The sequence below is a fragment of the Sturnira hondurensis genome, unplaced genomic scaffold (assembly GCF_014824575.4).
Source record: "Sturnira hondurensis isolate 20B ecotype Veracruz unplaced genomic scaffold, ASM1482457v3 Scaffold0004068, whole genome shotgun sequence".
In the NCBI taxonomy this organism is placed as follows: domain Eukaryota; kingdom Metazoa; phylum Chordata; class Mammalia; order Chiroptera; family Phyllostomidae; genus Sturnira; species Sturnira hondurensis.
In genome coordinates, this window is record NW_028076699.1 from 4,268,222 (window position 1) to 4,280,654 (window position 12,433).

Genomic DNA, 12,433 nt, shown 5'->3' on the forward strand with positions numbered 1-12,433 from the left:
GTCGGCACGCACGCTCGGCGTTCCTAGATACTGGGGCGTGGCCGACCCGGCTCCAACCAGCCCACGGACACGCCCCGCCCCGCCCCACCCCCCCTTAGCCTCAGCCCCGCCCCCCGCATGTTTCTAAAGGAGTGGATAAATCCAGTTTCCCGCCGCGCCGCCCTCTTACTTCATTCATTCATCTGTTCAACCGGTTAACACAAGTTATCTAAGCTCCCCCTTGGGTTCCAGGCCTGAGGTACAGTGGTGGGCAAAGCAGATAAAATCTCAGCCCTTTAGGAGTTCATAAGGTAGTGAGGACAGACACAGTAAACAAAGAAAATGTGCGAGTTTGTCAGGTGGTAGGGAGCGCTAAGGGAGTAAACTTAAACAGCTGGATAGGCATTGCAGCAAGAAAGGCCTGGAGTGACCAGGGTGTGTATGTTGGGGTGAGGGGATGGGCGGTCGGGGTTGGAGGGAAGGGTGGCGGAGAGCATTCGTCCTGGAGGAAACAGGTGGGGTGGAGCCCCAGTGTGGGGAGCTTGGGGGATGGGGTGCTGGAGAAGAATGAGAAAGAAGGAAGTGAGGTGGGAGGGATAATGGGCCTGATTCTGAGGACTGGGATTTTCCTCAGTGCAATGGGACCTTTTGGAGAGTTGGGGGAAAAGATGTGGTATAATCAGAGATATCTATTTCTGAGGTTAACCACTCCCTACCACCCCCACCCCCCACGATTGAGATGGAATAAAGCCTCCAGGCCAAGTGGGCCTTTCAGCAGACACTGGATTAGGCAGTAAGTGGCTGCCAGTCCTGTACTGGGGGCTACAGCCCCAAGGAGCCCACAGCCTGGACTAGAAAGAAAGGCAACCAGGCCACAGACCAGGGGGAATCAGGGCTGCTTACAGGTCTGCACAGAGGAGTGGGTGTTACCTGCAGTGAGACAGGACAGTAAGAAGCTAGGAAACTGCCTTCTCAAGTAGAAAGGGGAAACAGACATAGCTGAACAAACTGGCCAAGCAATTTAAAGTAAGGTACAGACAGTCACCTCCCTAGAGATATCGTCTAGGCTGTATGTCAGCTCCAGGCCCCAAAAAGCAGCAAAACCAGGTGGGCAGTGCCGGGTCCAGTGGCTCTAACTAATGACTCCCCTGTCCTGGTGCTGACCAGTCAGTGGAGACCACAACCCTGAAAGTACACACCTGGAAAATCTGATGAATATTCTTCTGAGATCTCCCCTCAGACCTCCCTTAAATTCCCAGCCTTTAAAAACCCTCAAAACAGAGGACTCAGCACTCATCATCCCTTCAGGGAGCACACCTGCCCCTTTCCTTTCCCCCTCTTCTTTCTCCAAAGGCTTGCATCTCCTAAACTCCAAGGGTCCCTTGAGATTTGCAACCAGGGGAGCAATGAGCAGTGACAGCTTGTCCTGGGCTGACCCCCTGACCCTGTTTCCAAGGCCCTTTTCCTCTGACTTTCCAGTGACCTGACAGCAGCTTCACCTGTGCTTATTTGCTTCCTACGTTTCTAGAGAACCAAAGCAGCCCCACCTAGGCTCTCTCCTGTTGCTTCTTCCATCCTAAGCCCTCCTTGTTTCGCCATCCCCAGCTTTAATAAACACACTCTCACAGTCACCTGGACTTGTGTTGGGAAATGTTTTCTGCACAAGTCAAGAACCCACAACACTGCCAGCCGGCCCTAGGTGGACCTGCCCATGGTCAGGCCTCCTTTCTAGTCACAGAAGGATTCAGGGAGATTTCACAGACAAGGTGACACAGAGATGAGGAAGAGCTCTGCAGATGGGTGGAGGCTAGAGGAACAGTTGGGCACCTCAGGCAGTGGGAGCCCACATGCAGAGAGGCATGGGGGGGGGGGTGTCAAGACAGCCAGTATGCTGGGTACTGCAAGAGTAAGGCCAGCAAAGTGGGCGAGGGCCAGAGGGCTGATCACACGCTGGCCTTCATTCTGCAGAGGATAGTGAGCTGTGGAAAAGACCTACAGGCGATCTGTCTCAGGAAGGCCTGCGTTGCCAGGCCAAAGGTTGTTGGAGGGAGGCTGGGTTAAGAGATAGACAAGGAGACTATTGTTGAGAAACCCAGGGAGAGAAGAAATCTGAAGCCCAATAGTGGAGCTGCAGGGCTTGGTCATTGTTTGATACAAAGATGAGTGAGGCAGCAGGGCTAGGGATGACACATGGAGGGCTATGAGCCTTCCAGGGCCAGGACCGTGTCTTTCCCTTGTAACTCACCCCCACACAGCAGAACACCTGGTCCCTTTCCTCCACAACCAAACCTTTTCTACACTTTCTGCTCCACACAGCTCCCTAACTGCAGTTTCTGTGCTTATTCTCCTCCTTCACTATCTTCTTGCTTCTTGAATACAGAGCCCACTTTTTCCTTTCGCTTCCATTTTAAATTTGATTCCTACAAAAACGCTGTGAAGAACCCATTTCACAAGTGACAACAGGGGAGGCTCAGGGAAGGAAGGTGACTTGCCCAGTGCTCTTTGACCCTTCCAACTCAAGACTACTTGGGGGCCTTGACCAGTAACAGAGCCTATTAGCCTCTGTTGAGCTTTGAGGCCACCGGATTGTGATTATGTCAGCTACCATTTGTCAAGGCCACCCCCAGACCTAGGTTCTTGCCCACGGAAGCAGCAGTGTCTCTGGGTGGAAAGGGCTGAGGCATGGGTGGGAGACCTTTGCGACTCACACTTTTATTTCCTGTGTGATTTCCTTGTGTGACCTTGGACAAGGCCCACCGCCTGAGCTCTGTCCTCGTATGTCAAATCTAGACAATAAAGCTAGCCTACCTTCCCCATAAATCTGTAGGCCTCACATGAGACTCAAAGGAGGTAATGCTTGCGATCATTCTTGGCAACAGAAAAGGTTATGCAAAAGGACCCATTTGCTACTCTCTCTTCAGCCCAGGATCCTGATGGCCTTGGCCTACCATTTATTGCAGGATGATTGTGTGGTCAACTTCTTGGGTTCTTATCCCCAGCAAGAGCTTACATGTAGGTGCCCCTCATACTTGTGTCTCTTCCCACTCCATGGACTCACCCAGGGAATCTCCACTCACCATTGTACGCAGATGAGTCCCCAACCTGTTCCATCTCGGATCCCTCTGCTGAGCTCCGCCCTTGCACAGCCAGCCATCTGGAGGATGTCTCCACTAGCGTGGCACACAAGCCCCTCAGGCTCATCACGTCCAGCCTGAACTCATCCCTCCCCAGGCCTGCTCCCCGTTGGAGGAATCACTCAGTGAGGGGACACCACTGACCCAGTTGTCCACCCAGAAACCCAGGCACCATCCTGGGCACCTTGTTCCTCCTCCCTTTCATCCACCACCAGGTTCTGAAAATCCTCTTTCCTTGATCTCACACGGGTCTGATCATTCTTGTCGTGCCCCACTGCAGCCAAGTGCCCCCGCCCTTCTTCTCTGAAGCCTCCAGCCGGGTCTCCCTGCCTGTGCTCTTATCCACAGGACGGCCCCCACCCACTGCCCACCCTTTTGTTCCACTTCAAGTGAGCTCTCTACCACTCCTTTCTTCGTTATTCCCTTTTTGCCCCAGAACCCTCCTCAGCCCCTCACCAATCTGTGTTTTAGTGGGTATTTATCTTCAGCTTGTACATGTTCTTGCAAAATGCAACTTTTAGTACATACATTTTATTATTTTTTTACCCTCATGGGAGGATATGTTTGTTGATGTTAGAGAGAGGGAGGTGGAGAGAAACATCAGTCAGTTGCCCCCTGTACGCATCCTGACTGGGATTCGAACCCACAACCCAGGTAGGTGCCCTGACTGGAAATCAAACCTGCAACCTGTTTGGTGTCTGAGATAATGCTCCAACCAACTGAGCCACTGGCCAGGGCCATGCATTTTTAATATGCTTTTTTCACTCAGCACTAGGTTTTAAGTTCCATCTGTGGTGTTACGTGTGCCCCCACTGCCTCTAACTGCTTCCATGGGCCCATTCACTCCCCGACTCTCCCAGGCACCACAGATAGCGCCATGGCAGACTTCCTCGCACATCTCTCTTTATGGACCAATGGGAGGACTTCCCGGAGAAGTGTGCCCATGAGGGGAATTTCGGGGTCATGGGTATACATAAACTGAATATGACTGACAAGAGACAGATTCCTGTCCAGAATGGCTGCACTCACCTACCCTCCCACCAGCAGTGCCCGGGAATCCCTGTATCCCTAAGAGCAGGGAGCTTTCTGAAGCAGACATCTGCTCACCTTTCTGCCCTGCTTGCCTCGCCCCTCCCACCATGCCTTCCCACTGCTCTGTGGATGACGTCTCCCTCCTTAACATAGCCTCCAAGGCCACAGTGACCAACCCTTGCCCTCCACTTCCTTCCCGCTGGGCTTTGTTGCACTTACGGGTCTGCGCTTGGGCCTTGGGCCCATGTGCCCTGTTCTCCATCCACCCTCACCATGTGGTCACCTTCCCAAACCCCCTGGAGGGGAGCCTTGTCTCTGGGAAGCTTTTGCCAACACCCCAGCCCCAAGCTAGTCTGTATGCCTCACAGCTCCATGCTTCCCTTCATCACAGCACTGACCTGCTGAGCTGTTGGTGTGTTTATGTCTCTTATACTTTCATTAGACCAAAGTTTCCCGACCCCAGCACTTTCGACTGGGGTGAGTGATTCTTCCCCGGGTGGGGTGGGGGGTGCTTTCCTATGTATTGTAGGACGTTTGGCAATATCACTGGCCTCTACCCATGAATGCCAATAGCATCTCCTTCCCCAAGTCGCAACAACCAAAAATATCTCCAGACATTACCAAATACTCCCCAGGGATCAAAAAACGCCCCCTTGTGGGAACCACTGTGTCAGTGCTTCCGTGAACTGCCCGGAGCCTGGGGTTGGGTCTCATTCATGTCTGTGTCTCCAGCATCCAGGGCAGACCTGGCTCGGGTTAGCTGCTCAGTAAATGCTGTCCAAATGAATGGCAACCAATCGCTGTGCGAAGATCTGAGGGTGGGACTCAGAGGTTTGGGTTCTGGGATATGCATGAGTTATGGGTTGGGAGGCCTCTCTGCTTTTCCTCCCTCAAAAACCACCCAAATCATCATCTCCTTTTGTTCTTATGCTCTCCCTACGGGGGAAGGGAAACGGAAACATCCAAAGAACAAGGATGGATGTTTGGCCATCCGTGGCCTTGAACAAGCCACTTCACCTCTCTGAGCCACAGCTTCCCCACTTACAAAATGTGGACAAACAGCCCGTGTGAGTCTGTAGACGTTGCCTGAGTCATCGAGAAAGGCCGTGCTCTTCTCACAGGCTTGCGCACAGAGCAGTGGCTGCTCCTGACCCCAGGGCCCCTCCCACAAGGAAACACTCAGCAGCGAGAGGTAAGCCACATGGCATTTATAATGAGCATGGCCGGGGCCCTGGCGCCTCCTGAGGAAGGTGCAGGAACATCACTGCTTCAGGGACATTGTCCAGGAGTCCAGTGCCTGCCTGATCCAGGAGCGCTGCCGGTGGGAAGTGGGCAGGTTCTCACAGCTAGGGCTCCAGCGATGTGTGGTGGCCGGGTCACATTCCCACAGGTCCCCATGTGGCAGTGACCATGAGTTGCGCCAGCAGCTGGCCAGTATGTTGTCCTGGGCCTGGGCCGCGCAGATGCACACTGAGGCTTCTGGATCGTATCTCAAGTTTTCCAGAGCTGAGTTGTGGGAGGGGAAGAGGTCACTAGTGAAGACCAGGTCCCCACATGGGTCTCACACCTCATCCTTCCCCCTCACTTCCGTGACATGGCTTAGGCACCCTCTGCTCAGCCTCTCCTCAGCCTCTCCTCATCTTACCTTCCTCCCAGCTCTTCAAATTGTTTACACTTCAAAGCTTGAAGCTAAACCTGCCTCCTCCAGGAAGTCTTCTTGGACCATCCCAGCCTACCTTCAGCTTTTGCGTCAGCTTTCCCAGTTACAAAATTAATCTCCACCACTTAAGAGTCTGAGATGCTTGCCCTGAACTAAATGGTTTTGGGTCTGGTATTTTCTGAGCCTTGTTTCTTAGACTATAAGCTCCCCCAGGATGGGGCTGTGTCCTCTGTCTTGGTGACCCCATGGTCCCTAACATGTACTTCCCTGCATAAAGACGAGCACAGCTGCACTGAACTGAGGACCCTTGCCCTGGGACCTACCCCTTCCCTTTTCTGTGACCCGCTGTGAGCCCACCCACTCTCTCACTGGCCCCTGAAATCTCACCAACACAGGGCCCGACTTACCAGCTTTAACTTCATTCAGACACTCTTCCGTCATTATGCTATCCATGAAGGGGACCAGGAACCCTTGAGCACAATCCAAGAGGTGAGCACATCTACCTCCCAACTCTGACCCACCCCCATCCCACCCCCGGACCAGACCTCCTCAGAGAGGCTCTCTCTTCTCCAGCCTCGCAAATGAGGGCACAAAAGGAGAAATTCGGTCTGACCCTGTGACAGAGTTCCCAAGAGGGGCCCTGGGAGAGGGGGCAGGCTTGAAGGCCAGGGATGGCACTGGAACAGGGGCAGGATGTGGGCTGTAGCCAATGCTGATGGGCAGCCCCAGATGGTCCCTTAGTCAGACTGGCCCTTAGTATCCTCACCTAAGACTGGAGGAGGGGCTACCTCAGCTGCCCCTTCTCTGAGGAGTTTGAGCCACAATAACACGAAAGACACCAAGTGCCTGGCCTGCCTTCCATGCGGGCAAGTGGCAGGGCTGAGACTCAGGTCCTCAGCGATATTGTTTAGCCCTCCTCTGTTCCCAGCCTGCATGTCTGGCTCCCAAAGTACCATCAGACCCTTAAATGGCCTATACCTCTTGGAAGGCCCTTCCTACATTTTCTTACCTGACTAATTCCTATTTATTTTTTAACGTTCAGGTCAACAAAGGTGCTCTTCCAGGAAATCATTCCGCCCCTGCCCTCAAGCCAGATGAAGCATCTCTCTGGGTTCCCAGAGTTCCTGTGGGTTTCTCTCTGTGTGTACAGTGTGTTGTGTTTTATGTGTGATTTATGAATCTCCCACCAGGCCAGGGGCTTCTTCCACTTACATGCACTGGGGCGGGGTGGGGGGGCAGTCACCCAGGATCCTACAGCATGTGCACAATTGTATGCATATATGCATTTTCCTAGAGAAAGCAATCCCAACTTTCTTCAGAGCCTCATCAAAGATCAGCCACCCACAGGGGGCTGTCAGCCTCTGGCTGACGCTGCTCAGCGTGGTTCCCCCAGCACAGCCCCCAGCAGAGAGGAGGTCCCCAGGGTGTTAGACATCAACATTTTTAGAAGTGACTGATTTGGAATAAGATTCACAGAGTAATGTCACTCCCTGTGAGAAGCAGGCCCCCACATTCTGAGGGCTCCCCTAGTCCTGGGCACGACTCCTCTAACTCATCCCTGATCACCCAAACAGCATCGCCTCCTGAAAGGCTCTTTGTTTCTCTGGACTAAGCAGAGCGACTGACACAGCACAGAGGGCCAACCACCACTGGCTAAATAAACCACTGACGGGGTTCGTGAATGATTGGACGGGTAACTGCAAATGAACTGAGCAAAGTCAAGGAAATATAACTTTACAAAGTGGGGGTCTGGGACCATCACCTTCTGCAAGTCTCTTTGCAACAGTGTCTGTTGGTCCTTGGTGGAGGGCGTGTGATTATTGGGGGGGGCAGGGGCAGTATAGCTGGGAGAAGACATACCCAGCATGTCATCAAAAGGGTCCTGTGGAGGATTCCAGGAGAGGGGAATCTGCTATTTGTTTTCCCCACAGAGGCAGAGGTTGGGATTGTGGGGAGAATGAAGGTAACTAATGTTGAGTGAGTGCCTTGACATGCCAGCCTTCACATTTAAAAAAAAATTTCTCATCCAGTCTGTGAAGTGGGAGTTGATCCCCATCTCACAGATGAGAAAACTGAGCTCAGAAAGGGGGTCTACTGTAGCTGAGACTCAGCTTGACTTTTCCATTTCCACAATGGCAGGCTCCCGCTGGGCCTGGACCCAGGCTGCACCCCAGGGGGGAGACAGCAGTTCCGCTGTGTACAGTTGCCACGGTTGTAACCTGCACAAGGACTCCAGGCTGTGGCCCATGCGGTGATCTTGGAGGAGAGAAGAGCTTTCTAATCTGCACAGTGACTGTCTGCTGGCCAACCCTCACACCCAAGGGGAGGTCCCCGCCCAGGTGCCCAAAGGGCTGGCAGCTTCCTTCCAAGGGAGAAAGTTGGAGATTGCGCAGAGCACAGGAAGCGGGACTAGCTGTGCCAAGGTGGGTTACCTATGAACATGACTGAAGATTTCCGGAGGGAGGCCCGGGAATTCTTGGCATACTCCAGGCTCTGGCTGAGAAATGTGAAGGCGCTGTCTTGGTGGGTGGTCACCTGGGACAGAGAGAACCCCAGGAGTGCCAAGCCCTCACCAGGACTCATCCACGCCTCTTGGAGCTCAGAACGGTGACTCCGTCAGGCGGCCAAGCCCTGGCCACTTGCCTCCTAAATATCTCTGCCTGAGCCCCCAGAGGCCAAACCATATCTTCTCCTGGCTGATCACGGCAATTACTTCCATGGTCTATCTGCCTTGAGTGTCTCTCCTTCCAACCCACCCCCTGCTGCAGCTGGAAAGAAAACTCTACACGAGTCCATCCTCAGGTGAGAACACACCTGGCACACGAGGGCCGTGATCAGTAAGGGGACAGGTCTCACCAGGGTGAAGGATGCAAGCTGCAGAACAGTTGGGAATAAACTGAAGAGAGAGGAGGGTCTTGAAAGCCCTTAAAAACAAGACAGGAACAGGGCTTACTTATGCTTTAGAAAATAAGAGGCCAGAATTCATTCTTGGTAAGGCCATAGCAAAGCAATATTTTGGGCAAAATCATCTGATAGTAGTGTTAAGGATGAATTTGGTCAAGTAGAAACTAAGGGACAGGCATCTTGCTAAGAGGCTGTGGCGGGAAATGAAGAGAAACCTGATCAGCTCACTCCTCTGTTGACAATCCACACACCAGGGAGTAAACTCCTGGGCATGTTGCAAAGCCTTTATGATCATGCTCCTTCGTGGCCGCAACTTCTGCACCACCTCCACCTGCTGTGCACATTAGGCTCCAGTCCCAGGACGTAGCCCCGCTCGCCTCAGATCTGTGTCTGGTACGAGCAACTGCTCCAAACGGCAGTGCCCTTCCCTCTCTTCATCTGATGAGTCCCCTCTCACCCCTTGAGGCTCAGCTCAGAAGCTGCCTCCTCCCCGAGGCTTCCACAACCCTCAGGCAGAGCTGATCCCACCACCCTAGATGTTTCTGCAGCATCTTGCACAGTCTTTGTCCTAGCCCCTATGATATTGTGCTGTAATTATTTACACTATTTCCTCCCCGGGATCCTGAGCTTCCCAAAGAGAAGGAGCCATCTCACTCGACCCAGGGGCCCCAGTACCCTGCTCAGGACTTGGCATGGTGCAGGTGCCCAGAGAGTGTTGGATGGATGAATGAATGAGCAAGTGAATGAATGCATGAATGAATGAATTTACAAATAGGTTACCAACCCCTTAAAGCTAAGGCTAGAACTTGACCTTCACATGAACAAAAGTGTTGACACCTCGAGACCAAAAAAGATACTGAGAATCCTTCAGGATCTAACACAGAGGTCACAGCTGGCAGCCCACGGGCCACAAGTGACCAGCCAAGCAGTGACCCTCACAGTGCTTTAAGCAAGCTAAACTGATTGCCGATTAATGTCTTATAAAAATCTGGGTTTTGCCCTGGCTGAGTAGCTCAGTTAGTTAAAGTATCTTCCCAATAGGCCATGGTTGTGGGTTTGATCCTTGTCAGGGTGTACAGAAGAATCAACCAATGAATGCATCAATTAGTGGAACAATGAATCAGTGTTTGTGTGTGTCTCTCTCCCCCACCCTCAAATCAGTAAAAAAAAATCTGAGTTTCTAGCTTCTCCTGTGAAGCGAGAGGAGCTGGCAGGAGTGGCTGCCCCGTGAGCTGAAGCCCTCCACTCGGCTTGCAGCTTGGCTGGGCCCCACAGGGCGCCGCAGGCACGACCACTGCCACGTCACCCATGATCACAGCTGCCCGGTCCCTGGGCCCTGCAGGTGTTCAAATTAGTGCCCTGGCCACACACTCCCTCCAGGGCATTTTCTCTCTCTGGAAAATGATGGTAACACTGTTAAACACTGGGTGAGGAGATTTCGGGCATTACTGACCATGGCGCTGTTGAGCCCTCTTCTCAGTCTCTTACTCCATATATATTTGTTAGGTTGGTTTGGGGGATGCTGGCATGCCCTGTCCAAATCTCTCTTCGGGTGTGAAAAATGTATTCCCCCAGCTGTGGGGACTGCCTTGGCTGGAGAAAAGTGTTAACCCAAGGTCATGTCCCTTTCTAGGGTGGCTGCCATCCAGAGACATGGGGATGTAAAACCTGACCCCCGGCCTCGATTTGGGGAATCTCGTGTAGCACTCCCTGAAGCTACACTGAGGCTTGACTCCTCCTCCACCGCTCCTGCTCCTTGCTTTCCCTTCTGCAGGGGTTAACTCCAAGGGTGCTCCCTCATCACCCCCGCTGCATGCTAACCAACCTCTGTCTTAGCGTCTGCATCCAGGGGACCCCTGCCATGACAACAGGGAAGGGAACGGGCCATACCCTGCAATGCAGCACTTGACCGTGTTAGGATGTTCTCAGGTGTTACCTAGAAAATGGGTTCTGTGGGGTCAAATAAGTTTGGAAACCCATAAATTTAACAATCATAAAATATATCCTTAGCATAGAACTTTAATGAGCCGATGGCATTGCAAATATCCAAGAGGAACAAGACAATGCAGCATTTCCCAAACTTGTTTGTCTCAGAACTTCTGTTCTCCCCAGTAGGGCATATCCTATACAGAACTGGTGTCACAGCCCTGGTGGGTGTGGCTCACTTGGTCGGAGTGCCAGCTCACGAACTGAAAGATCGTGGGTTCTCCGCCTGGTCAGGGCATATGCCTAGTTCTGGGCCCAGGCCTGTCACAGCACATACAAGAGGCCACCAATTGATGTTTCTCACATCCGAGTTTCTCTCCCCCTCTCTCTCCCTCACTTCCCTTCTCTTTAAAATCAGTAAGTATATCCTCGCATGCGGATAAAAAAGAAAACTAGTGTCAGACAATACACTCTGGGATTTAGTGTTGTAGAAAAGGGAGCCAATAAAGCCCTTTTAGCAAGATAAACAGATGTGTGTTCTAACCAGACCACTCTGGCGGCCTGGGTGGGAAATGGATTGGAGAAGATGAGATCATTAAAGGCTGGGAGATCCACTGGATGGCTAGACCCCTGTCCCAGCTGAGAGACGTCCATGATCTGAACTAAAGGCAATGACAGTCGGGGTAGGGAGGGTAAAACAGATTCAGGGGTGTTTAGGGATCCAAGATCGATCCAATATGGAAGGTGAGGGAGGTGAGAGAATCTAGGGGGACTCTAGGTTTCCGCTTTGGGGACCTAGGGGGCCAGAGCACTGCTGAAATGGGAGGTCCGTAACTTCAGAAGGGACAAGCTAAGACTGCAGGTGTGTGATTCAGCTGGGGGAGGTGCCTAGTAGACCACTGGGAAGGGAACACTCTGAGTGAGGAGAGCAGTTAGAGACAGAGATGAACATTCAGGAGCCAGCAACTCATGGTTAGCACTGGTATGCCCCGTCAAGATATAAAAAGAAAGAAGAGGAAAGGAAAGAATTGCCTACCCCCAGCATACTCGTAAAGAACCACTGGAGTCTCGGAAGCACTCACAAGGTAGTTGCAGATTTTGGCCACCGTCTGCTGCTGGCCGTCCCAGGGCTTCTGGCTGTAAGCTCTCTTTGGCAACATCCATCCCATGAAGCAAGAACAGCGGAAGAGGGTCTTCACACAGAACTGAGGACCAACAGAGAGAGAATACCAGGGCTGTGGAGTTCCAGGACGGCCAGAACATGTTCCAGAAGAAAGTCTTGCGAAACTGGATTTTGGAAAATCAATTCCTATTTGAAATGTGCACATGAAGCTGGTGTTTGGAAAAAAGAATCCTGACATGGATGCTTTTGGAAAATAGACGTTTCACCATAGTTGTTAGTGAGTCTGGATCAGTTTCCACAAAGGGAGAGGCGCCCGCAGGGCCAGGCGCCTGCGCACACTCACCTGGCCCACCTTCGTGTTGCCTTCTTGCATGGTCAGCAGCAGGGGAACCAAGGTGCTGATCAGCTGTTCCTCCACGGCAGGGGTGCGGGTCGACGACCGCAGCTTCTGGACCACTTTGCCGTACAGGTTGATACAGGAGGAGCGCACATCTTCCCGAGACTGGGACAGATGCAGAGGCTCAGGCACACCCCCTCCTCCAGAAGGTGGCCCCGGGCCTCTGTACCTCACATGGAGGCACCACGACCTTCCTTCCACTCATTCTGAGTGGCCCTCCAGGCTCGGGGTGCGGGTGGGGGATGCACAGAGACAGAGAACAGCAGAGGCCACCTGGT

At 52.7% G+C, this 12,433-nt stretch overlaps 1 protein-coding gene across 1 annotated transcript in view; it reads right to left on the bottom strand.

The window, feature by feature from the left end:
• Positions 1-5,404: 5,404 nt before the first annotated feature.
• Positions 5,405-12,433, bottom strand: part of MROH7 (maestro heat like repeat family member 7) — a 38,790-nt gene continuing 31,761 nt past the window's right edge. The window contains exons 18-22 of the mRNA XM_037043350.1: positions 12,102-12,260; positions 11,718-11,840; positions 8,238-8,340; positions 6,213-6,275; positions 5,405-5,651 (exon numbers count right to left, since the gene is read on the bottom strand). Coding sequence (XP_036899245.1) covers positions 5,407-5,651; positions 6,213-6,275; positions 8,238-8,340; positions 11,718-11,840; positions 12,102-12,260 — 693 coding nt within the window. The 3' untranslated portion in view covers positions 5,405-5,406. The remainder of the gene's footprint in view (positions 5,652-6,212; positions 6,276-8,237; positions 8,341-11,717; positions 11,841-12,101; positions 12,261-12,433) is intronic.